The sequence below is a fragment of the Callithrix jacchus genome, chromosome 18 (genome assembly GCF_049354715.1).
Source record: "Callithrix jacchus isolate 240 chromosome 18, calJac240_pri, whole genome shotgun sequence".
Lineage (NCBI taxonomy): Eukaryota > Metazoa > Chordata > Mammalia > Primates > Cebidae > Callithrix > Callithrix jacchus.
Window position 1 is genome coordinate 34,105,156 of NC_133519.1, and position 27,417 is coordinate 34,132,572.

Consider the following 27,417-nt stretch of genomic DNA (forward strand, 5'->3'; position numbering starts at 1 on the left):
CCATGTCTGTATTCCCAGCACTTATGGGAAAATGGCTTGCGCCCAGGAGTTCTAGACCAACTTGGGCAACATAAGGAGACCTCATCTCTGCAAAATAGTTTTAAAACTTAGCCAGGCATGGTGGTGGGCCCCTGTAGTCCAAGCTACTTGCAAGGCTGAGGAGGAAGAATGGCTTGGACTCAGGAGGTCAAGGCTGCAGTAAGCCACGATCTCAAGGCAGTAAGCGCTGCACTCTATAGCCTGGGCAACAGAGTGGAAACAATCCAAATGGCCATCAGCTGATGAATGGTAAATAAAATGTGACATACTCACACAATAAAAAAGAATGGAGCACAGACACATGCTACAACATGAATGAACCTTGAAAACATTGTATTAAGTGAAAGAAATGTAGACCCCGAAAATTTGAGACAAGTCTCAGTTAGATTAGGAAGTTTATTTTGCCAAGGTCGAGGACGATCGCCTGTTACACAGCCTCAGAAAGTCCTAATGACATGTGCCCAAGGAGGCTGGGGCACAGCTTGGTTTTATACATTTAGGGAGACATGAGACATCAATCAACATACGTAAGAAGTGCATTGGTTTTCTCTGGAAAGGCAGGACACTGTAGGCAAAGGCAGGAAGACTCAAGTGGGGAGGAGGCGTCCAGGTTGCAGACAGGTGAGAGACAAAGGTTGCATTCTTTTGAGTTTTTGATTAGCCTTTTCCAAAAGAAGGCAATCAGATATGCATTTATCTCAGTGAACAAAGGGATAACTTTGAATAGAATGGGAGGCAGATTTGCCCTAAGCAGTTCCCAGCTTGAATTTTCCCTTTAGCTTAGAAATTTGGGGGGCCCAAGATATTTTCCTTTCACAGAAGCTAGACACAAAAGAACATATATTGTATGATTTCATTTATAGTAAATGTCTAGAATAGGCAAAACAGAGAGTAGATTAATGGTTGCCGAGGGGTAGCAGAGGGGAAATGGTAATGAGACTAATGGAGTGACTTAAATGTTCTGGAATTGGATGGTGGTAATGGTTGCATGCACAACTCTGAATATACTAAAAACCATTGAATTGTATGCTTTGACTGTATGGCATATGAATTCTATTGTAATAAAGCCATTTCAAAAATGCTTAGAACTGTGCTCAGTATATATTTCACAATCTATTATCTGTTGTAAAATGTAACAGGCATCCATCCACTCTTATCTTTCCCCAATGTATCTGAGTTTGAACCCAGAATATGGGCTCCTGATTTAGCCACAGGTATATTTGCACGTTGTGCAATTAGACCATTACAAGGTGATTCATTGTAACATTGATTTTAATAGAAAAAGATTGGAAAAAACTTAAAAGTCCATGAATGAGGGAAGTGCTTGAATAAATTATGGTACATTCATTCACAAGAATATTAAGTAGTCATTAAACACAGAAGAATGAGGAAGGTTTAATAAATGTCTTCAGAAGGTTCTTTCTGATTGTGCCACACCATTCCTTGAAGGATCTTTGTCAATGTAAGTCTGACTCATTTGTTGCCTGCTTAACGCAGTGTTGCTAACTGAAAAATGGTCCCCAAAAGATATCTCTGAAGGACCCTCAGTGTTGTGCCACTCTGTGGATATTTGTAGGGGCAGCCGGGCCTCCCCTCTACTTCCAGTGGGTCTTCTTGCCTTTTCTTCAGTCTTCCACATGAAGTAAATAAATGAAATAGAAGCCCTAGCTGAACCAATCAGGACAGTGCCTCTTGTTCTATTTTGGCATCACAGACCCTTTTGAGAGTATGATTGTCATGCAGCCTGTCTCCACCTGCCCCTGTACAGAAAAGTGTCCCACGCTACCAGGGTTGTTTCATATGCCAGGTGTTCCACCATGACTACGGACCCTTGGTTGAAAACCCTGGGTTTAGATAAAAACATTCAGATACACACCACCAGCCTTATATCTCTCCAAGCCCTTAGATTGCTTTGTGTTGGTCAGGCTGGTCTCAAACTCTCAAGTGTTATTTCTTAAGGAATACATTTCATAGGGCTATAGCTGCTATAGACAGTGACTCCTCTCATGGATCTCAGCAAAGTCAATTGAAAACTTTCTGGAAAGGATTCACAATTCCAGATGCCAATTGGTGGAGCACTTGAGGTCAGGAGTTCAAGACCAGCCTGGTCAACATGGTGAAACCTGGTCTCTACTAAAAATACAAAAATTAGCTGGGCTTGGTGGCACATGCCTGTAACCCCAGATACTCAGGAGGCTGAGACAGGAGAATTCCTTGAACCCAGGAGGCAGAGGTTGCAGTGAGCTGAGATTGTGCCACGGCATTCCAGCTTGGGCAACAGAGAGACTCTGTCTCAAAAAATAAATAAAATAAAAAATATAAATAAAAGAACTTGACCTCTCTCTTGCTCCTGCTCTTGTCACGTGACACATCAGCTCCCCTTTCCTTCTGCCATAAGTAAAAACTTCCTGAGGTCTAACCAGAAGCAAATGCTGGTACCATGTTTCTTGTACAATCTGCAGAACCATGAGCCAAAATAAACCTCTTGTCTATAAATTATCCAGTCTCAGGTGTTCCTTTATAGCAATGCAAAATAGACTAACACAGAGACCATTCGTTTGGAAATTGTGTCAATGTAGACACCAGTTTGTAGGGGTTTGGGCTGTACTGATGTGGTTACTATCTTCGGTATACTACAGGCTTCACATTCTTCCAGTGGTTGACTGCTATTACTTTATACTTATAGTGCGCCTGGAGTACAGGACTTAGAATTCTGAGTTTCACCCTCAATTTTCAGGGATCCCGGTATGCCTACACCACAGAGAGGATCTATATTTACACTTTTGCTGAGTCCTCAACAACAGACTGGCATTCCTCATTACTTAGTATTAGGCTCACAGGACAGGAGTTTTTTGTCCTTGCCTAGCCTCAGTCTTAGGCAGGCTTTGTGTGACTGGCCCTCAGGGATGTGGCTTTCTCAACATTCCTGTACCATTTCCCAATAGTAGTCAAAATCTGTTTCAAATCTACTGTTGGTCTTGTGCAACAATTTCATGCCCATTCCCCACTAAGAGTAGACCTCTTTTTGTTATCCATGTGGCATCCTGGGCCCAGATTTTCTGCCCTGCCTCCAAGGTCAATTTTTGCTTCTACTCCTCTAGCAGTTACTATTGTTTTCCTCTGTCCTGAAGGCAGACTATTTCCTACCTCTCTCCCAAAAGCAGATGGGTTTTGTCTACATTTCTACCCCAAATCAATGAATTTCTGCCTGGGCCCTGGGAATGATAGGGCTTGTTGCTCCTCCCTACAGTAGCCTAAGGCTATTGCATCATTCAAGAAAAGAGCTTGAAAGTAGGCAGCCTTTCATGGCGGCCAACTGCCTTCTGTTTGCTTAAACCACCTACTGAGACTTTCTGGTTCCCTGCCCTGCTTCTAGTTTTTCTTGAGTCCTGGTGTAGGCCCCTGGGAAAGAACTCGTCAATGAGTATGAAGTTCCCTTATTTGAGATTTGGCTATTCAAAACTGGTATGCTAGCCCACAGGAAGACTTTAAGAATATGTTAAAATTGGGCAGGGCGTGGTAGCTCGCGCCTATAATCCCAGCAGTTTGGGAGGCTGAGGTGGGTGGATCACGAGATCGAGACCATCCTGGTCAACAAGGTGAAACCCCATCTCTACTAAATTATACAAAAATTAGCTGGGCATGGTGGCACGCGCCTGTAGTCCCAACTACTCGGGAGGCTGAGGCAGGAGAACTACTTGAACCCAAGAGGCGGAGATTGTGGTGAGCTGAGATCTCGCCGTTGCACTCCAGCCTGGGTAACAAGAGCGAAACTCCGTCTCAAAAAAAAAAAGAATATGTTAAAATTATTGCTAATGTTTTATTACCTGCTTATATAAGGGCCTCTCTTTCTCTTGGGTTCTTCCCAAGGCTAATGAGTCTGTATGGCCCATCTCTCCTTGTGGGGCTTATCACTCTCTGGGATTTGGTTTATTTGCCTTGTAATTTCAGTTACTTGATATGCTTAAGAGAAGCTCTAATTTTACAGATGACCCAGCCTTTTCTCCTTGTTAAAATGGGAATGACTGACTCTTGAGGTTTTCCACATCTTCTTCAGAAGCAGAACTCTGGCTACCTCTACTAAAGTTGGTTGATTTTCTGTTACTCTCTTAAGTCGGTATCATTTCCATCACTGCACATATTAAAATTACTATTATTTTACTCTGTTGCCTCCATTAGACTTTAAACCCACAAAAACATATACTACATTGCTTCACTGTTGTAATCCATTATACCTAGCACCATATTGTACACAGAGTACTCAAAACTAATACAAATGACAGGTATTCATATTTTCAAAAACCAAAAACATGGACCCAACAGACAGAAAATACTCTTAAACACATCCATGGAAATGTTGAGGAACAGAGAGAGAAGAGGGGCAAGACCCCAAACTGGAAAATTATATTCTGAACCATCAATTAAGTTTTAAATTTATAACCTGTCTGGAGACTCTGTCTACAGTGTTGACTGAGTTCAGAACATAAGGCACAAATGAGAAAAGTATGACCCAAACCTCTTTTCTTTAATTAAGCTCTATGAAAAACTCAAATAAATGAAATAGCAAAACATTGATCAGTAATTCCTTATTGTTTATTCTCCTCTTACAAAAAGACACTTGGGACAAATAAATATAAAATGGCATATTTCATATTTAGCAATGGGCAAATACACATTTTCTCAGTATTCTCCACAAGAATAAACCAATAAAATTTTCAGAGGCATACTCGTTCTACCCACCTTTTACCGGCTTAAAAAAAAAGGCAATTATTTTAATTCCCTGTAATTTTTAACAATGAATTCTCAAAGTAAGTAATCCAAGACTTTTCAGGGACCAAGACATCTGAATAAACAAGTTAAAAAAAATGTGTACATACACACAAATACACACACATGAATATGATGCTGCCCAGAAACTCGAACTAATGAAGAACCTTTTCAGTTTTTCATTTAATATCGTTTACATGAATAGAGTCTGTTCTATTTAAATCTGCATGGCAAATAATATAAAACAGAAAGCTGAGCACAATGTGTGTGTGTGTGTGTGTGTGTGTGTGTATTTTTCTGTCCTAAGAGAAGACATTAAATACAGGTATATTTAATATACAGTGAACATACCATGTGTTTTCTTAAAGCCAACAAAATCCTGATTTCCTATAGCTTGGAGGTGATACAAAAGGCAGATAAATACCAAATTTGTGACCAAATTTAGCTAACAAAATACACCCTGCCTATTGGCTCCAGCAATACACCAGAGTTTGAGCAATGACAAATATGCAAGTATATATGCTTTGTTAAAATTTATCTTCAGACTAATACCTGAAGAGTTTTGCTACTCCTTTAAATCAAATATTCTTACTTAATGATTTATCTATCAAATGGAAATATGTACAACATATTTCAAATCAGAAAAGGGGTGAATTTTTCCCCTTGCCCTTCAAAAAATTATTTTTAAAAATCCACTTCAAATAATGTATTTAGTGCTTTATAATCAGTTTCCACTTTATGAAGACCATTTTTCTAAAAAGGCAGAAAAGAATATAACATGACTAAGGGGTCACTATCAAAATAATCAAATGGATTTGAAATTTACTTCTGTGTACCTCCTGTATTCCCTAAGACTTGTGCTAATTAATTACATTTTACTTCATCTCCTATGTTACAAATATGCACCTTAAAATAGAAAAACTGGCTTTTATATTTTAAAACCCCCTCCTCTTCCTTATCTATCTCCTCAACATTTTAAGCAGAAAATTAATCTTGTTACTTTAAGGATTGATATAGTAATATTTGCTAAAAACAATCCCTAATAAACCCTTTAGACTTTTTTGAACCAGCACCAAATTTAAGGGGTTTATTCACTCTGAGGTTGCATGAAAGATAGAAATTAAAAATATCAGTATAAGTAGAACAACATTTAAGAAAGCACCTAAAGATGGAGGAAAGATAACTCTAACATCATACCTATCAGTAGTAAATCATATTCATGTTTCTATGTATATAATAAGGTCTCCAAAAATCTATGTATTTTTGGTTCTGGTACTAATTTTTTTTTTTTTTTTAATTTCAAAGCCAATTTAAAATTGGGGGAAAATAAATTTTTAAAATTTTGTACGTGAAGACCACTACACTATAAGACTAATTTCCTATGTGGTAAGTTACAACTCTCCAGAGGTACAAATAAACATCAGAAAGCCCAAAGTGAAGAGCCAGTCCATCAACATGCACGATCAGGAATCCTATGAAAGTCACAAGGCATTAGAATTTGGTGATTTACATTAACCTCCTCATGGTAGAAGATAGTTGATGATGAATGCAGACTGTGCTCACTGCCCATGAGACACAATCACTACTGCTGAGGTCCCACTTTGTGATAATTTAGAAATCATCCAAATTTAACTCCAGAAAATATAAATCTGGAATATGAAGGTGAAGACAGACAGTACAAACAGCAGTTGAGTGAAAGCTGCCTGTAATGATCTTTATTTTTTTTCCCTTTAAGGCTACAGAAAATCTGTACATAAACAAGGCAATTAATTATCATAATAAAAATAACCCCTTACAAATAGCCAAGGTGTCCAGTCAGATTCAACAGTGAGCATATTATCTATTCCAGTTGTGTATTTTCTTTTGAGTCTGCTGGGTTAGAATCAATTCTTTCTGGAAATATTAGCTTCTCATAAACTGCTTCCTTTATTGGTAAATACTGGGATATTTCATTAGGTTCCGTGAAGAGGGAAGGTGAAACATGCTAGGAAATACATAAATCATATTAGCATATTCAGTTATGGTACTGACACTTCTTGAAAATTCTTTGGTTCAGGCATTCATAAAGCATAGTAATTTTAAAATCAGGTGCAATATATGCTTATACGGAGCACCATGAAATGCTCCTAAAAATAACAGGTATTTCTTGCCACTGAATCATTCAACTTTGTTACTAAATGATTGCAGCAAAGATCACAGGGTTGTATAATTTATAATGCTCCTACAAATGTCCTAAGAATTTAAAACATCTTAATCCAACCCTATGTACCTGCTGCATTTTTAACTTGAAAACCCGAGTCTTCGGTTAGAGCCTAGCATCTAGTCTACAGTAGAATCTAAGTAACTTTTCTGTTCCAATTATATTCTATACCCACACAGAAATAAGTACTAAGGGCAAAAAAAAAAAAAAAAAATCAACTTTATAGGAAGGTATCAATTTTTAAGTAACCCATTATAGAATCCTAAGTCCTAAGGAAGCCCTTCGCAGGTCCCAGGGGAGTAAAAAATAAAGAAAAATTATGCCGAAACAAACAAATCATGGTACAGAATCATCACATCTTAGGAACAGAAAAGGAGACTGTGTAGAAAGAAAAAGGTGGCAGGGTGGTAGGTGGAAAGAACATCCATCACCAACCAGCTACGTGACTCTCAGTAAGTCACACCTCTAGGTTTCAATTTCTCCAGAACAAAATGTGAAAAGTAGATTAGATGATGGCTTAAGTACCTAGCAGCTCTAAATGTTCTTGTATTTCAGGTAAGGTCAGAAAAGTTATGCTCTAATAGAATGTATCCTATAGAGCCCCATTAGGTGAATGAATGGGTTTAGGCATGTTAACTTGGGTGATTGGGGTTAGGGGGATACTCTACTTAAATTAAAATGAAACACTGAAATTCAACTTCTAAAAACAGAAATTGAAGTACTTACCATCAAATTAGAAATTTTGCTTTCTCGTGATGTATATTCTCGTAACATGTAGGTCTTGTCAGCCTATATTTAAAAATAAAGAAGATGCAATAAATTAAATTATACTGATTTACAAAATTCTTTCTATTAAATAGACTGCCTACATTTTAGAACAGGTCTTCAAAACAGCATGAAGTCTAATGAGAACATCTTGTTCTACACTGAAATAACTCCTATTTAACTCATGTCAAGAATTCTGGATTATTATTTCTAATTTCTATAAATTATAATAATGGATACACATATGTAAACAGATTTAATAATTACCATGTAAGAGAAACACAGCAAATATTTTACTGTAAAAGAATATGTATATAAATAAAACATTCAAGAGATTTTAATATTACTTCAAGTTTGAAATATCTTTCCCTTAAGCTATCTTATCATTTATCTACACAAGTGTGGCTACTTTTATGTTGCAAAAACATGCTTTAAAATTTTTATTCTTTCCCATTCCACAAAGCTCTTACCAAACAGCTTTACTTAAAATCACCTTTTTTGTACTTCAGTTTTTCCCATTTAAGATTTTTGGTTAGGTTCTAGAATAGCAATTTATTATAATTTACTTCTTGAAACACTTTTCAATAACAGAAAAGCCACAAAATTATACACCTTTAAGGTTTCACTCTCTTGTATTAATAAACACAGATTAATAGTTCACTGTAGGAAAACAAATCAAATAACACAAAAGAAAAAGTATAAATCATCAGTGATCACAGCTCATTAGTAACACTACCTTTAATACTTAGAAATCTCTACAGAGAATCTTATTTAACTAGATTCATACTTGCTTTTTAAAGTCCAACACTGAAATAGATATTTTTCCAAATAAGTTACATATCAATCTCTGCAACCAATTTTAATAATTATCTATTTTTCTACCATATGGACATAATGTAAACAATTTAATCACAGGCCATTTAATGGGCATTAATTTCCTTCTTTCCTTTCTCTCTGCTATTATAAACAATACTACTGTGAATATTCATGTACATTCAACTCTGAGTAATTACCCTATTAATATTTGTAGATTATTATATAAAAGAATATTTTTAGGATAAATTCCTAAAATTCAATATTGTTTAGTTAAAAGTTATTTTTAATATTTAGGCCAGGTACAGTAGCTCATGTCTGCAATCCCAGCACTTTGGGAGGCTGAGGCGGGTGGATCACTTGAGGTCAGGAGTTTAAGACCAGCCTGGCTAACATAGCATCGATCCACTAAAAATTTAAAAAATTAGCTGGGTGTGGTAGCAGGCGCCTGTAATCCCAGCTACTGTGGAGGCTGAGACACGACAATCGCTTGTACCCAGAAAGCAGAGGTTGCAGTGAGCTGAGATCACGCTACTGCACTCCAGCCTGGGTGACAGAGCAAGACCCCATCTCATAAATAAATAAATAAGTATCACTGTCATCATGTTATTTCAAGAAAAAAAAAAATCCCTAAGTGAAGGGTTTAGAAAACATCAATCCAATCCTATCCTACTACATTCAAATTCCAGTTTTGCCACCTCCTAACTGTGTAACTCAGATATGTTTCTTCTTTTTTCTTTTCTTTGAGACAGGGTCTTGCTTTGTCAGTGTAGCCTCAATCTCACCAGCTCAAGCAATCTTCCCACCTCAGCCTCCCAAGTAGCAGCTAGGACTACAGGTCCATGCCACCATGACTGGCTAATTGTTTATTTTTTTGTAGAGATGGGGGTCTCACTATGTTGCCCAGGCTAGTCTCAAAGTCCTGCGCTCAAATGATCCTCCCACCACAGCCTCCCAAAGTCTTAGGATTACAGGCATTAGCCACCACACCGGGCTATGGAAGCTGTTTAATCCTTCTTTGCCTTGGTTATGTCAAGATAAAACAGAGATAACATCAACACTGACTTCATAGGGTTGTTATTAGACTTAACTATTATTATAACTACCGCAACTAACACTGGTGGTAGTCACTTCTCGAATTCCTCATTCTACATAATAAACTTTATGTTAAAAATTCATTCCGAAATTAAACACTCCTCTTTTTTTAAAACACTTCTGCCTCCTGGGTTCAAGCAATTCTCCTGCCTCAGCCTCCTGAGTAGCTGGGATTACAGGCACCCACCACCATGCCCAGCTAATTTTTTGTATTTTTAGTAGAGATGGAGTTTCACCATGTTGGCGAGACTGGCCTCAAACTCCTGATCTCAGGTGAACTACCCACCTCGGTCTCCCAAAGTGCTGAGATTACAGGTGTGAGCTACCGCACCCAGACTTAGCCTGATTAAAATATTAATGTGCTTCCTGTACATTAATGTACATCAGGACATTACATAAACAACATATACTATAAACAAAGGTAAGAGTTAAAGGATAGTTTTCTTAAACATGGATTAAGTACATATAAAATTTTTTCAAAAAAACCCTTCTTAACTAGTGAGTGTCTTTTAGAACACATTTTTTGTTCACGCCAGAACATTTGTTTTGATGATAGCCTGCAGCCAACAATGAATGTGAAACGCTCAGACTTAAAGGTTAGAAAGACTGCTATATTATAGATTAATTTCAAATTCTCTGACAATGAAACAACACAAACAAGCCCAGTATCAATTAGTATATTCATTAAATAAGAACAAATACCTCATGGTAAAGTCTCGTGTCATTCATTCTGATAAGTACCCCATCAATTCTCAAGAAAAACCTCAATAGCAGGAAAAAGCTAGAAGGCATTACTCTCTGGAAAAAAAAGGTACATTAATATTTTAATAAAAAGTAAATGTTTTATTACTTTGCTGAAAGAAAAATTAAAAACAAAAAACAAAAACATGAAACACTGGAATAAGGCTGAATTCACAGTTTATAAAAATCTCTCAACTAGAAGCTGTCCTAGCTCCAACTAGCCTCCAAACCTTGTGCAAACTATTTAACACCATCGTTTCAGTTTCCTAAAATATTTTTTCTAGGTAAAAAGATATTTAGGTTTAAAAGACTTAAAAACATGCCCAAGTAACATAAAAATTATAATGTTTATTCAAAAAAATGGTGAGTACTGATAGTAAATGTCAACACCAATAAAACCAAAATGAAAGAACAACCTAGTTGTTTGTCACTACTCATTTATTCACCTTACATAAAACAAAGCAACAGACCTCACACAGAATGCTCTAATTCACTGCAACCAATTAGGCACCATTTCATATTGCTAAAGACCTGGCTTATCAGAACACCGTCAATAACATGTTCTTAACATCTTTCATCTGGGGCACATCTACAAATTCCTCTGCTCTCCAAGTGTAACTACTAAAGATAGGCAGAATCAGTGGAGAAAGTATGAAGATGGGTCCTGGTGACACGGAGGGAGGGGTTGAATGGAATGTGAGGCATTCAGGTCTTTAAAATGAATATGCTTAGCCAGGCATGGTGGCTCACATCTATAATCCCAGCAGTTTGGAAGGCTGAGATGGCAAGATCACTTGAGCCCAGTAGTTCAAGACCAGCCTGGGCAACAGTCAGACCCCATCTCTACAAAAAATTAGCAAGGCATGGTGGCACAGCCTGTAGTCCTAGCTACATGGGAGGCTAACCTGCGAGGATGGCTTGAGCCTAGGAGGTCAAGGCTGCAGTGTGCCACTGCACTCTAGCCTGGGCAACAGAGCAAGACCCTGTCCCAAATTAATTAATTAATTAATTAATTAATTAATATGCTTGGCCATTTGCTGAATAAATATTTATTGTCTACGAACACCAAGTTCTTACTATAGTAAGTCGTGGATTTATATAAGTGAAAAGACAGAATTCCAGTGCTCAAAAAGGTTATCAGCCAGGGAACTAGTCAAACAGATGTGGTAGCTGCTATAATAGAGGTATGCACAAAGCTCAATAAGCATTTGAGAAAGAAATACCTAAGTCTGCAGAAGAACATCAGACAAGACAAGGCTCGAGCTGACCACGGAAAGAACAGCTGCAGATGAGAAGGAGAATTTCAGAAAGGGGAACTGCATACACATAAAGTACTGGGGCATGAAACAGTAACATGTACACAGGGAACTGCCTATAACCCTATATAAGCACAGGGCTACACTAATGATGAAAGAAGAAATCACAGGATAACTCAGTAATGATAGTGACTTAACTGCCCGGAGAGTCACCAGCCACAGGCCAAATTCTTTCCTGCTTTAGGACCATTACAAACCCTCTTCCCTTACCTGGAGTATTCTCCTAATGTTCACTTGTCCTTCACATTTCAATACAAATGTCGCTTCCACAGAGGGGCCTTTCTTGCCATTCCATATCACAACAGATTTCTCTTAGTATTCTCTCTCACAGTACTCCATATGAATGAACAGATTTGTAACTATCTTCATTCATGTTTCCACTTGACTCTAGACTCCATAATGGTGGAAATATCTGCTTTCCTCATCACCACACCTGTATTGCTCAGAAAAGTACCTACCATACAGCAAGTGCTCATTAACCATTTCCAGATAAAACTGATGCTACAAGATATTAATATCTTTGCTGGAGAAAAGGCTCTGAGCCGCACTGTATTCTGATGGGGTTATCACCAACAGACTTAAAAACAAGACTTACAGTAAGGAAAGCTGTAGAAATAACCTGACTTATGACAACTTGATGTCACAACAAATTGGGAAGCACATCATTTTTTTTGTTTTTTTGTATTTTTAGTAGAGATGGGGTTTCACCTTGTTGACCAGGATGGTCTCGATCTCTTGACCTCGTGATCCACCCGCCTCGGCCTCACAAAGTGCTGGGATTATAGGCGTGAGCCACCGTGCCCGGCTAGCATACCATTATTATCTGACATTACTATACAGTGATATATGCAATTTATGGAAAGACTGACTTGCAACGTTTCTTCAAATTTCAAATTAATTACCAACAGTGAGTGACACTGGACACAACACAGGCAGTAAAATGAAGTATCATTTTAGCATGGCAGTGAAGAGAGTAGGAATTAGGAGACCAGAGTTCTAGTACCAATACAATAGCATATTTTAGGGCAGTAGTTCTTCCCCAGGGAACGTTTGGGAATTTGTGAGGGCATTTTTTTGTTGTCACACCAATAAGCAACCAATCGCATTAGTTAGTGAATAAGGACCAGAATGACAGATCTGGGATGCATAGGACAACCCTATACAACAAAGTCCAGTCCTGCATCCCACAAAACTTGCAGTATCTTACCAGGCATTCACAGAGGCAAAAAAACCTACTTATAATGATCTGACTTTAGGACCTAATTCTACCTTACATAGATTAAAAAAAAAAAATCAAAGTGAGTTATCCAGGAAAGCAACTATTTTCCAAATCAAGGAAAGATGATATACTTTGTTTTATTTAGAACTTCACTAAGAGTTGTTCACCATTTTGGAAAATTGTGTTATTTGAGTCACTGATTGATACCTTACATCTCTGTCAGCCTACATTTGCTGCTGTCACATTTAGGGTGACTCAGTATGCAAATATAAGTACTTGACAGCTTCATTATATCTTTAGTGCAGTCATGTTATGCAATTAAATATTACAATATATTTTATTCTAAACCAATTTCCTTTAATTTTATAATTAGGATAGTTGATTGCTACAAAGTAGGTGGATTAAATCATCTACAAATTTCACTACAGGGTAGTAATATCTATGAATTAATACTTCAGCTTAAAGTAGTTGGTTAAAAAAATGCTCTTCAGTTTGAGACTATGTACTTTTGTACCCACATATTTATACACATATTCTCGAGCAAATCCTTCATCTACAAAATCACATGTGGGTCCCAAATACCAACCCACTTATAGACATGATATACATCACCCCCTTAGATACAAATGCACACCTAGGTATGCAAACCCATAATGAACGTTTAGCATAGTCAGTTCAGTAGGTGGGTAGACAAGTGGAAAGATACAAGACTAGATGAGTTGGAGAGTGTATAAATCTAACAAAAAAAAAGTAGATTTAGTTATAAGTGAGCAAGGGAGTAAAGCATCTAAAAACAACTATCTAATGTTAGAATAATGATATAAGATGATACAAAGAAACTTTCAGAATTAGTTTCATGACCTTAGACCTGTCTACCCACCTACTTAAGCTATCTTTTTGGGCTTTGTCTATAAAATATGGAGGCTACATCAAATGATTCTCTAAAAATTCATTGCAATTCAAAATCCTATGATTCTACTAAAAAACTTTTATTTGAATTTAATTTTATTTTTAGAGATAAGGTCCTATTGTCTCCCAAACTGGAGTACAGTGGCACCATCATAGCTCACTGCAGCCTTAAGCTCCTGGACTCAAGCAATCCTCCCGCCTCTGCATCCTAAGTAGCTAATACTTGACTTTAAAACAAATTTGTTGCTGCTTTTGTATTATTTTCATTCTTTAAATCACAGCATCCACAATCATTATGCTCCAAAAACAACGTTTGATGTTAAGGTCTCTGTCTTTGACAGATCTCATGACAAATGTTAAAACTGAGTTTTTTAAAAAGGAATATGCAAAAGAGATATTTAACTCTGCTTAAGGGAGTTGTGAAGGGCCTTACAGAAAAGGTGATATTTTAGCTGGGACTTAAAGAATGAGGCATTTAGTAAAATGTTTCAGTTGAGTTTTTTCTGAAAGTATTAGAAACCCAATTGTAATCTAGTAGTAAACAAATATGAATAACCACTAGTGGTATATTTATTATTCCTTTTAAGCTTGCTTCACCAATAACATTGTTAATGGAAGTAGTTTGTCCTCTACTGATGGAATACAAAAAGAGAAGGAAATTTATACTTGTTATTTCTGTTTTCTACTTCTATGCTGAAAATTGAAGTGGCAGTTTAATAATGCACTGAAATTATAACACATGGGTCATTTTAATCCAAATATGAAAATTAAGCCACAGTTAACATTTGAGTTAAATAATAAACAAACTACAAAGTGACCAAGCACGTCTATTAAAAATGCTTTGCTAAAATAGTCTTAAGAATATACTAAGCTTTTGTGAAGTTTATAATAGATAATAAGATATACTCTAGATCCAAGTGAATCTGTACATGACATCATGTTAAAATTCAGTGTTATTCAAAGTGAGTCATATTTTTGCCTGATGTTAAGAATGGAAGAAAAATATTAATTTTAAACAAAAATAGTAATACTCACAATCTTCACACTCAGGCTTGAAACTCCGTGATCATGAAGTTCATCCTCAAAAAGGAGAACTTCTTCAAAAAACTTAATCTGTTCTCTTGCTTTCAATTTTTCTGTATCTATATGATCTGTTGTAGGCACAACCTGAAAGAAAAAATTTTAAGGACAAGCACTTTTTTAAAAAGTTAAGGAGTTACAGAGACACAGGGAAGTCACTTTTTCTTTCACTTCTAGTTTTTTTTTTTTTTCCAATCAGTCTTTTCTGCATAGCCACAGCACATAGTTCTAAATTTGGGTGTCATTAGTAGATATAAAAGATCAGAATATGACTTGACTCTGAAAAACTGAAGACACTACAGAAGCCCAGTATTATAGCTGCACAAAAAAAGAGTAAAAATTCATCATGTTTCATACAAGTCATATTAAAATCAACTTCTGTTGTGACTATGAGAAAATTAACCAACTAAATATCAATCAGTGGGATGAACTATTACTGTCATAGAAGGTCATAGAAGTTTTGTGCTGTGAAAGCCACTTTTAGGACATTCATATGGAACTTAAAAAATATTTTTCCAACAGAATGTTAGATATTTGCTCAATCTAACTCTCCAAAACCTCCAGCAAAATAAAGTGCTTTAAATAATGAGGTTAACAAGAACTTATAAATTCTGAAATGCCTAGCATTGCAAAGGGCTTTGAACGAAGTTGGCAATTTTTCAATGTATTATTTTGTAGCTCTAAGACACAGGCACACACATAAACCAACAAAAGCATCAACAATCCCAAGGCAGATCATATCAGCAGCTCATTAAACCCAAGTGTCTTCTAATAGCAGCACCCAAGTATGAAATGTGATACCATTTTCTACCACATCTAATTTCACTACAAAATGCTCAGCTGTTTAATTCTTTGACAGGTTTACCATAAACAAACACAACAATGCTTGTCAAACCAGAGATATTTAGTAAATGGTAGCTTTACCTAACTGTCATGATTAGGTCATTTGCTTGACTCATGGACAGAATTAGCAGGTAGAGAGTAATTTGAGATAACTAGGTAAGAATCAGAAGAAAACTACAAAGGATGTTTACGAGACTGCACAGATTTTGGGAGGAAATCTAAGGGAATATTAAGTGATGTAGGAGGAAAAGACGCCATGAAAAGAAAGTGGAAGTTTATATGATTCCCAGGAGGTAAAAAAATGTCCATAATTCTTCCATGGTCACTTAGAGATAAGTGACACTTAGCCCTAAGCAGTTCTATTTCTAACTGTATATAGAGCAGGTATAAGGCCACTTCTGAGGTGAAAATTGGGAGGGGAAGGGAGTTGGATTGTAGGGGCAGGCCATACAACCAGTCCCCTGCATCACGCATATGTTTATGATTTAGTTAAACAAAAGTTGGTCTGCCAACCAGGACTGCCTAAGGTTACACAACTTAAGTTAGTGTTAAATACACACACTTGTAAATTCCTTCCTTTTTATTTGGGTTTAGTTCTTATCATTTTTAAGATACTGCTGAATCCCCCAAAAATAATCATTATCTGAATTTTCTCTTTAGTAAATTGCTTCATTAATGTTTCACATATGCCTTTGGTCAGTGATTGGTCAAAATGAATCTGTTAGTTTTTCCATTTACGTACTTGTTCTTATAAAATGTTTGTGGCCAGGCGTGGTGGATTACATCTGTAATTCTAGCACTTTGGGAGGCCGAAGAGGGTGGATCACCTGAGATCAGGAGTTCGAGACCAGTTTGGCCAACATGGTGAATCCCCGTCTCTACTAAAAGTACAAAAATTAGCTGGGTGCGATGGCAGGCACCTGTAATCTCAGCTACTTGGGAGGTTGTGGCAGGAGAATCACTTGAATCCAGGAGAAGGGGGTTGCAGTGAGCCAAGATGGTGCCATTGCACTCCAGCCTGGGCGACAAGAGCAAAACTCCATCTCAAAAAATACATGTTTGAAAGAGAAAATCAAAAAACAAAGCATAAGTTAGGGATATCATATTTAACTTATTTATGCTATTGTCTCCATTTGCAAGGCTAAGTATGTCTAAAACTTCATACTTTTCAACTCTTTCTCTCCTCAACTCCACATACCTCTTCTCTGAACCCAGGCATCTAAAAAAAATAAAAATAAATAAGAACCAGCTAAATATAAAACATATGGAACACTATGGCAGAATAAGTAATCTAGACAAACCCTCTTGCTGAAGACAATTTAAAAAGCTGGCTGAAAAAAAACCAAAAACTTCCTAAAAGCATCAAATGGCCAAGGCAGTATGGAGTTACTAGGCTGAGATCTGGAAAAAGACTGGAGTCCAGAAAAGTAAGCCTTACTTGGCAGGCTTTTGCCCTGAGGCATGGCACTGGCTGATCCAGAGAAGAAGCTGGGCTCTGCTAGCTTTTAGCTCTGCCATCATTGCTCAGTGCTCACTAAGGGAAAGGACCCGAGAGAATTTCCTGCTTCCTCCCAAATTGGAGATGAGACCCTAGAGAGCTATAGTGACTTCAGAGTTGTTTTTTTTTTGAGACTGAGTCTTACTCTGTTGCCCAGGCTGGAATGAGGTGGCATCATTTCAGCTCATTGCAACCTCCGCCTCCTGGGTTCAAGCAATTCTTGTGTCTCAGCCTCCCAAGTAGCTGGGATTACAGGCACATGCCACCAAGCTCAGCTAATTTTTTTTTTGTTTTTAGTAGAGACAGGGTTTTGCCAAGTTGGCCAGGCTGGTCTTGAACTGCTGACCTCAAATGATCTGCCTGCCTCAGCCTCCCAAAGTGTTGAGAGTCAGTGTAAGCCACTGCACCCAGCCTCAGAGCTTCTTATCTGCAGGCCCAGTACACCTCAAACTCTGGTCCTAGACCAAGGCAGGCAAAGACCTGTAGGTCAAATCTGCCCTGTTACCTATTTTTATGGGCTGCAAGCTACTAATGGCAAAATAATTGGAGAAAAAAAATCAAAAGAAAAAGATTTCATGACACATAAAAATCATATGAAATTCAAATTTCACTGTCCATCAATAAATGTTTTATTAAAGCATATCCATGCCCATTCAGTTATATATTGTCTATAAGTGATTTAGACTATGACAGCATGAGCCCACAAGGCCTAAAATATTTACATCTGATTCTTCACAGAAGTTTGCAGACCTCTGTCCTTTATTATGAATACTCTCCAGTGCCTGTCAGAACTAAAGAAAAATCCTCTCTGAAGGAAAACAACATCATCCTAGGACTGAAACAAAAATAAAGAGGTAAATTAGAAGCCTAGACGTCATAACCCAGAACCAACAGATATAAAAGACACTAGGGATTCCAGAGATGACTGAAATTATTAGGTCTTAATCCATTTGGGCTACTATTTAATATAATATACCATAGAAAATATATCTACTTTTATTCTTGGTTGCAATATTAACTTAGGTTCCCTAATACTTGATATATTATCGTAGTAACAACTGCCATTTATTGAGATCTTACTGTAAAACATACACTGTTTTGAGACAGGATCTTGCTCTATTGCCCAGGCTAGAGTAGAGTGGCATAATTACAGCTCACTGCAGCCTTATTATCTTCCTGGGCTCAAGTGATTCTCCCACCTCAGCCTCCTGAGTAGCTGGAACTACAGACATGTGCCACCAGACTCAGCCAATTTTTCTATTTTTTGTAGAGATGGGGTTTCACCATGTTGCCCAGGCTGGTCTTGAACTCCTGAACTCAAGTGATCCATCTCAGCCTCTCAAAGTGTTGGGACAACAACAGCTTGGCACCACACTCAGCCTACATACATAATCTTATTTTCTACTTCACAACTAGGATTACCCCAGTTTAACAAAGTGACTGAAACGAGGCTTATTAAGAGTAAATTACTTTTCCATGCTGGCAAATGATGGTGCTGGGATTTTTGAACCCAGGTGTGTGTTCTGCCAAAGCCTGAGCTCATTCTACCAGTGAGTGGGTAATCACATTGACATTTATCAGCAACACCTCGGAACAAATCACATTGTAGGCTGAAGTATCAATAGGAGAGTACTGAACAAATGCTTTTTGCCTTCTACTATTCTCACACTCCCTGTTTCTATGGTTCTCACTTGGTCACAGCTAATGCTGCTTTATAAACTCCAGGAGGCTTTTCCTAAGTTAGTCCACAAAGTCATTGTCATTATTGTATGGGTTTAAAACAAGTTCCCATTTCCTCACTCCTGGCAATGAAACATCAAATGCTCTCTGCAAAGTTTTTCAATCAGAAGAGAGGAGGGAGGAGAACACTAAACTACGAAGTATTATAAGGGACTGAAATAACCTTGCTCTCCTATTAGACTGTAAAGGAGGAATTTTCATCTGCTCTGCTGTATACAAGGCTCCTAAGATTAGTGCCTGGCATAGAGCAAGAGCTCAAGAAATATCTGTTGAATGAATGAATGAGTTTTTTCCTGAAAGCACAGTAAAATAGTTAAAGCTTGGAATGTAGTAATGGCAGAAACTGAAGATAAGAATCATTAAGTTACTGCTGTGAACTTCCATATTCCCGAGACTCTAAAAATTTCTTCAGAGAAAAGGAGCCCATACACAACACTATTTTCTTAAGATTTCTGCCTAAGCATCAACATATGATATTGGGTTTCTTTTTTTTGAGACAGAGTCCCACTCTGAAGCCCAGGCTTGAGTGCTGTGACACGATCTTGGCTCAATCCAACTCTGCCTCTTCAAGCAATTCTCCTGCCTCAGCCTCCCAAGTCTCCAACTCCTGACCTCAGGTGATCTGCCCGCCTCGGCCTCCCAAACTGCTGGGATTACAGGTGTGAGTCACCACACCTAGCTTACACAGGGTTTCCAATAGCTACTTTTAATATAAATATTTCAGTTTACATGGAAATAAATTAATAGTCTGTGATACTTAGAGACATTTAAACTAAATCAAATTTGCTTTATTTTATTTGTGGGTTTTTTTGAGATGGAGCCTTGCTCTGTTGCCCAGGCTGGGGTGCAGTAGTGTGATCTCTGATCACTGCAACCTCCACCTCCTGGGTTCAAGTGATTCTCCTGCTTCAGCCTCCCAAGTAGCTGGGATTACAGGCACATGCCATCATGTCTGGCTAATTTTTGCATTTTTAGTAGAGGTGGGGTTTCACTGTTAGCCAAGCTGGCCTCAAACTCCTGACCTCAAGTGATCTGCCCACCTTGGCCTTCCAAAATGCTGGGATTACAGGTGTGTGCCACTGTGCCAGGCCCAAATTTGCTTCATTTTAGTCATACTATACGATTTCAAAATACAGCTAAGTTCTCAGTATAAGATATTCCACTTCCATGGTCCTAGTGTTATTTACCACGAATCTCTTCTGCTTTTTTTTTTTTTTTTTTTTTTTGAGACAAAGACTCACTCTGTCGCTCAGGAAGGAGTGCACTGCTACCTCTGCCTTCTGGGTTCAAGTGATTCTCTGGCCTCAGCCTCCCAAGTAGCTGGGACTACAGGCATGCTCCACCACACCTGGCTAATTTTTGTATTTTTAGCAGAGATGGGGTTTCATCATGTTGGCCAGGCTAGTCTCGAACTCCTAACCTCGTGATCCACCCATCTCAGCCTCCCAGAGTGCTGGGATTACAGGCATGAGCCACTGCGCCCAGTTGAGTATCTTTTTTTTTTCTTTTTGAGACTGAGTCTCACTCTATCACCTAGGCTGGAGTGCAGTGGCACAATCTCTGCTCACTGCAACCTCCACCTCCCAGGTTCAAGCTATTCTCCTACCTTAGCTTCCTGAGTGGCTGGGATTACAGGCACGCACCACCATGCCTGGCTAATTTCTGTATTTTTAGTGGAGATGGGGTTTCACCATGTTGGTCAGGCTGGTCTTGAACTCCTGACTTCATGATCTGCCCGCCTCAGCCTTCCAAAGTGCAGAGATTACAGGTATGAGCCACCATGCCTGGCCCTAATCACTTCTTGGCAGGGGTTACATGGACAGGACTATACTAATATGGAGCTTTAGAATTTATTGAGAACTTCCCATAAATTATTTCATATCAAAACTCTGCTCTGAGGTAGATATTTCTGTTTACCCAATTTATTGATAAAACTGAGACTCAGATAGATTAAGTAAATTGCCTAAAGTCATTTCAGGTTCATACTTAGGGCAAGCAGGGTATAAACCTACTTTGTCTAACCAAAAGTTCTTTTTGCCCATATATTTGTTCACCTATAAACTTGTAAGTTACTAGCTAGCAGGTTCTGTCTAAATCACCTAATACATTGCCAAGGCCAGAAATACATTTTAGCAGGTTCTGTCTAAATCACCTAATACATTGCCAAGGCCAGAAATACATTTTAACAATATGTTAATACTGTTTCTTGATAGTGATAACAATAACATTAAGGCAGTCTACCATTGCTACCAACTATACTTTTCAAAATCAGTTGTTCCACTAAGGCCTTCTTTTATTTTCTGCTGATAAATCAACAAGCAAAAACCCCTCACATTAGGTTCTGAGGGATGCCACAACAGAAAACAAGCACAACAAAAGTAGTAGCAAAAAATAACCTGTTACTAGAAAGTTCTAGTGCTGAGACTGTCCAAGATAATTAATGACTCATAAAAGAAAAAAAGTAAGATTTACCTTTAACTTAAGAGACTCTCCAAGTAAGGTTCCCTTATAATCTGTTGTATAGGTCCAATCGTATGGTTTAATAACCTCTTTGGAGTGTTCACCCTCCGTCCTCAAATACCAAAATGAGAAGGATCAGATTCAGTGATGCAGAATAGAGATTATCTGTATTTACATATTACATCAAATTATATTCTACAATATAAAATATCCTACTAAATCTATACACTTGTTATAATTCACCAGTAGAAGTTTTTTCTTACAGTTTTTCTGCACATTTATTGTAATTTAAACTCGTCATGTACTGATGTAGCCTTTCCAATTAGCCTGAGGACATGGTTTAAATGTTTATACTTCACTGTACCTACAGTACTTAGTACATAATAGGCACAAAGTAAATAATTGCTGATTTGGCTATCAAAGAAAATACACGTTGTCTTAATTTCAACGCTTCTCAATAGGATATTTATTAAGCATATCGTAAGTAAACATTTTTCTTCAAAAAGAGGAACACTAAGTATTGCCTACTGCCTCTTCAGTAAGGAACACCGAAGACTTGAAAAAGTACATAGCTCAGCTCAGCTGTAATTCACTTTAACAGTTATTCAAGCAGTGGGGTAATTAAGTTCCATTTTTATGTCTGAGAAAAATGAATTCTAGAATGATACACCTCTCAAGTTTAATAATAATACCAGCCCTTCATTCTAATAACACACACGTATCACTACTGAATGTTTTTTCAATTCTTTTCTTTTTGTTTAACCTAATTACCTTTTTTGTTTAACCTGATGACCTGATTCTCACCTGCTTTCTTGCCACTCTTCAGCACAGGCTACTTTAAGCATTCCCTGGTAGTTGTTTACACATCTTAACGCATCTGTAGCATTGAACTCAATTCCAAAGCCAGAGCCATGCTGGATTCTCAAAACATTGTCTCCAAACATCATTTCGGGGAGAGATGGCATATGTAATTCATCGGCTAATCTATACATAACCAAAAAGTCAGGTGAGATTGGTTTATATTGCTGCTGGCATTTTTGTCTTTTCCACCCAACAGAATTCTTCCTACATTACTGAATGAGTTACATGGCATATGATTTAATCAATATGATATATTCACAAAGTCTATAAAATGCTTTCATTATCCATTCTTTCACCATCATGTTATGGCATTGTACTAGGTAATGGGCTGAATAAGATAAATAAATATACAAATACATACATAATATAATAGCTTATTATATTACTATAATATATCGCACATAGATATTACTAAAATATATATCATGAGGGTATGAAGAAAAGATAGCGAATCAATTAAAGATACTGTCCCTTGTAAAAAAATAATTTTTCCACTAAAATTCTCAATTGTTATAAGTTTCAAAGAGTAGTGATGAAAAAAGCAAAAGCACCTGACACAGATGAGGGACGCCACCACTTGCCTGTACAGACTGTGAGAAGGATTTCATCAATTTATATTTCACCCTAGGGCAACAATCAAGCAAAAAATCACAGGAATTTCATAAAATTTATAGACTTTGACCCAAAGTATTGGCTTTGGGATATCTGTACTAAAGAATAATCCCAAGTACAGAAAAACTCTACACACATTAATACTTGTAATGGCTTTATTTATAATAGTGAAAAAGAAATACTCTGAATGTTTCATTGTAAAGCAATAAATGATTATGTAAACCAAAGTATATCCATATGATGAAATATTATGGAAGCATTACAAATGTTTAAAGAGAGAATATAATAATATGGAAAAATGCTTATGATAAAATAGTGAGAAAAAACCCAGACACACATTGCATATTCATCACATCTGTATGTGTAGGTATGTGTGCATACATCAGTGATCTAACTTTTTGAGGTTCAGGTCTTCAGGATGATACCTAACAACATTAACTTTCATCATAATTTTAAGTAAAATTTATTCTTTGTTATTAGGAGATAGAAAATACTAAATACTTGAAAGATTAAATATGATAAACCGTAATTAGAATATATATTCCATAAGAGTCCATAAAATCAATTTTAACTTGAATAATGCATACCAAATGTGAAATAATATGTGAGTCTGTGGGTTCTACCCAATATATCTGGAAAAATCTGCCAGTCCTATAAAATATTCCACTAATATATGTAAAAGAATTACTGTTACTAATTTACATTCCTTCAATGTTCTAAATATAGAGTTTCTTAAACATAGGACAAAATGCCCTATTTCTAACATCAAGCTTCCCTCTTAAAAACAGGTATAACCAGTTATAAGGAGAGAAGACAGGAAGCTCCTGTGGTTTTAAGATGCCTTAAATAATCATTAAAAGGAGCTTCTTTAATTCGATATTTTACTCAATCAATTTATTTAGCACCTTAGAGGTTTTTACAATCTACGGTAATGCATCACAGAAAAATTTAGGATTCATGAAGCTGAGTCTCCTTTTTTTTTTTTGCGGGGGGCGGGAAAGAGAGAGAACCAGAGTCTCACTCTATCATCCAGGATGGAGTGCAATGGCACAATCTCAGCTCACTGCAACCTCCACCTCCCAGGATCAAGTGATTCTCATGCCTCAGCCTCCCAAGTAGCTGGGATAACAGGCATTCATCACTACTCCTAATGTTTTTTGTATTTCTAGTAGAGACAGGGTTTCACCATGTTGCCCAGGATGGTCTTGAACTCCTGACCTCAGGTGATCCATCCACCTTGGCCTCCCAAAGTGCTGGGATTACAGGCATGAGCCACCACACCCACCCTCAGGCAAATTTATTTTTTAAATAATACATAAGGAGATTATAAATATGGAATTTCATTCCCTTAAAACTCTCCATGCATACAGCCATCTCTTGGAGAATCTGTAAGTAAATTACATGGGGACCTCAGTTTGAAACTGACTGCTTTATATGTAGTATAATTATATATTGTATTATGTTGGTGCAAAAGTAATTGCGGCTTTGCAATTAAAAACCACCATTACTTTTGCACCAATCAACAATTTGTCACAGAAAGTTATATGGAGATCGGGTGTGGTGGATCATGCCTGTAATCCCAGCACTTCGGGAGGCCGAAGGTGGGTGGATCACCTGAGATCGGGAGTTCGAGACCAGCCTGACCAACGTGGTAAAACCCATCTCTACTAAAAATACAAAATTAGCCAGGGGTGGTGACACACGCCTGTAAACACAGGTACTTGGAAGGATGGGGAGGAGAATCGCTTGAACCCGGGAGGGGGAGGTTGCAATGAGCCGAGATCATGCCACTGCACTCCAGCCTGGGCAACAAGAGCAAAACTCCATTAAAAAAAAAAAAAAAAAAAGAAAGGAAGAAAGATAGATAGATAGATAGATGAAATTAAAAATAAATAAATAAATAATAAAAATACAAAAATTAGCCCGGTGTGGTGGCATGCGCCTGTAGTCCCAGCTACTGGGAATGCTAAGGCAAGGGAATCACTGGAACCTGGAAGGTGGAGGTTGCAGTGAGCTGAGATCGCACCACTGCACTCCAGCCTGGGCGACAGAGTGAGACTCTGTCTCAAAAAAAATAAAATAAAAAATAAATAATATAACTCTAGAGGCAGAGAGCATTTGTCAGTGACTGTCTCTTGGGGAAAAAAAAGTTATACACACACACACACACACACAAAAAGAAAGTTATATGGAGAGGAAAAACTAAAAAGAGCAATTCAATTTGTGGTGGGATGAAAGGAAATGTTTTCCTTTCTTTTTTGTATTTTCCTAATTTTTTTCAGTGAGTCCACTAGAATATTTCCTAAACCCATAGATGTCATATTTTTTGAGCTCCAAGATAAATATATCCAAATGCCTACTAACATCTTCACTTTACGTCCTATACCCACCTCACGTTTCAATAAACTAAAATCATCCTCTATCCAACACCCAGTCCCCATCTGCTCCTCCTCCTCCTGTGCTTCTCATCTTGTTCAAAGGCAATACTATACATGCAACAATCCAAGCCAGAGATCTTGTCGTAAGCATAGACTCTTCCTTTTTTACTTCTCTTCCCATCAACTGGCCATCCCAGTGACTTAATCTAAAACCTCTCTTCTGTCTTACGAACTAGTCTCCTTCCCATCCCTGCAGACCTGCAATCCAGCCTCAACATGGCCTCCAGAGAAATCGTTCAAAGCTTACATCTGATAATGCAGCTCCTTTGGATAAAATTACATCCAGTGGTTGTCAGATAAAATTGAAAACTCCTTAACCTGGTATAAACATTCCCTCAGTATCTTGATTCCCCTGGGGCTTACCTCCCATTTCTCACAACATACCCTATGGTACCTCACGCTCCGATCACACGGACATAGCTCTTTAAACACATTATAGCTTTCACTCATTATAGCTTTCACTGGGTTTACACGCGTCCCCTAATTGCCCTAAATTTTGTCGAGATTCAGCCCAGGCATCAGAAACGCATCACCACTCACTCTGCCTGACCTAGTGGCATGCACCTGTCCACCGCCCCAGGCAATGATTTTATGAAGATTCAGTTCGGGCATCCCAATTTCCCAGATGCTTCCAGCCCCTAAAAAACCTCAAATCAGTCCGTGTATACATCTCCATTGCATTTATTTACCCTGTAATACAATTGTCTCTCTCACGCCACTGTGAATTGAGGCACACGTTGTCTTTTACGTTTCCTATCTCAAGCGCCTGGCACAGCACCTGACGTGTTAAAAAACAAACTATACATCATTCCCGTCATTAACCCCTAACAAAACAGGCGACAGCCACCCAGAATGAAAGGTGGCGCAGGCTGAGGCAGGAGGAGACGTTTGGTGAGGGGAAAGTCCACCACAACAGTCACACTCTACTCAAACCCAGGCGGAATGACAGCTCACTAAATCAGCGCCTGGCGATCCCCAACCAAAGGGTGCAGAAGTGTGACTGGATTATTTATCGAAGTTGTCAATCAAAGGTCGGGTCCGAAGGGACCTAACCTCCGCCTCAGGGGAAAGGGGAGGGGCTGCATGGAGTTCTCCCAGCCTCCCGCCCTAGGCCAGCAACTGGCCCGCGCCCAGACCCCGAGCCCCGAAGCCTCACTTCTCCACATCCGCCGACTTCATGATGTGGGTCTTGGACGCCGTCAGCTTCCAGGGCCCGAAGCAGAAATCCCGGTGGCTACTCTGGAAGCCGTGGATCATCATGGCTGAGGCAGGACCCGCACAGGCCACAAGGAATAGGCTGGAGCAGCGGCGGCGGCGGCGGCGATCACCGGTTGCTCCGCCTCCCTCCGGTCCAGCCTCCTGTGCTTCCGAGCCGTTACCATGCCCGGCCCCGCCCCCTGTCGGCCGACCCGGACGCGGGCTCTACTTTCCGCCTTCTTCTCCGCCCCTTTGGTTTTTGCTTCCGGGACAAATTGCGCCTGTTGCGTGACCCACGTCTTACGTTATGACGCTCTGGATAAAAAGAAAGAGGAGAAAGCCTGAGGGGAGGAACTTCGGTTGCAGAAGGTGTGGTCAGGGACTCAACCACCTTCTTGAACTCATTGGGTGACGTCATCTAGAAGGATTTTAGAGACTGCCAGGGGGGAAAGGGGACGACGGCTCTAACTTGATCTTTGGAGGCCTCAAAGCAATGCAGCTTGATCTTTGGAGGCCTCAAAGCAATGCAGTTAGCTCGCGTGTTAGTGAATCGCGTTACAGAGGAAATGCCCACCATTTTTGTTTTGAAGTCAAAAAAGAAGTAATCCCTCAGAGTTTTAGGAAATACAGCACCAACAAGATTGAGAAGTGGCCATCTAGCCACTATTGACTGACCAACTCCTATGACAAATTGCATCCTGGTAGATATGCCAAGACTTTCCATGGTCTAGCTGCTATGTAGGCACCGGTATAGTGGAAACAACACAGCCGACTTAGTGCTAAATCTTTTGCAACACTATTGTGTGCATCCTTGTGCAAACCGC

At 38.4% G+C, this 27,417-nt stretch overlaps 1 protein-coding gene across 1 annotated transcript; it reads right to left on the reverse strand.

Moving 5' to 3' along the window:
• Positions 1-4,610: 4,610 nt before the first annotated feature.
• TIPRL (TOR signaling pathway regulator) lies at positions 4,611-26,795 on the reverse strand. Its single transcript, XM_002760414.7, has 7 exons — positions 26,553-26,795; positions 22,290-22,469; positions 21,498-21,597; positions 14,900-15,031; positions 10,382-10,477; positions 7,733-7,795; positions 4,611-6,790 (listed from the first exon to the last, which is right to left on the reverse strand). Exons 1-7 carry the CDS (start codon positions 26,654-26,656, stop codon positions 6,647-6,649), a joined length of 819 nt encoding a protein of 272 aa, XP_002760460.2. The 5' UTR covers positions 26,657-26,795; the 3' UTR covers positions 4,611-6,646.
• Between the last annotated feature and the right edge of the window lie 622 nt (positions 26,796-27,417).

Bases quoted from the DNA above. Each gene is read 5' to 3' on its own strand.
- TIPRL (XM_002760414.7), bottom strand. From the start codon at position 26,656: ATGATGATCCACGGCTTCCAGAGTAGCCACCGGGATTTCTGCTTCGGG. The intron at 21,598-22,289 runs GTGAGAATCAGG...TTGGTATTTGAG, and splicing joins GAAGAGTGGCAAGAAAGCAG to GACGGAGGGTGAACACTCCA. The intron at 15,032-21,497 runs GTAAATCTTACT...TTTTTCTTTCAG, and splicing joins GAGAGTCTCTTAAGTTAAAG to GTTGTGCCTACAACAGATCA.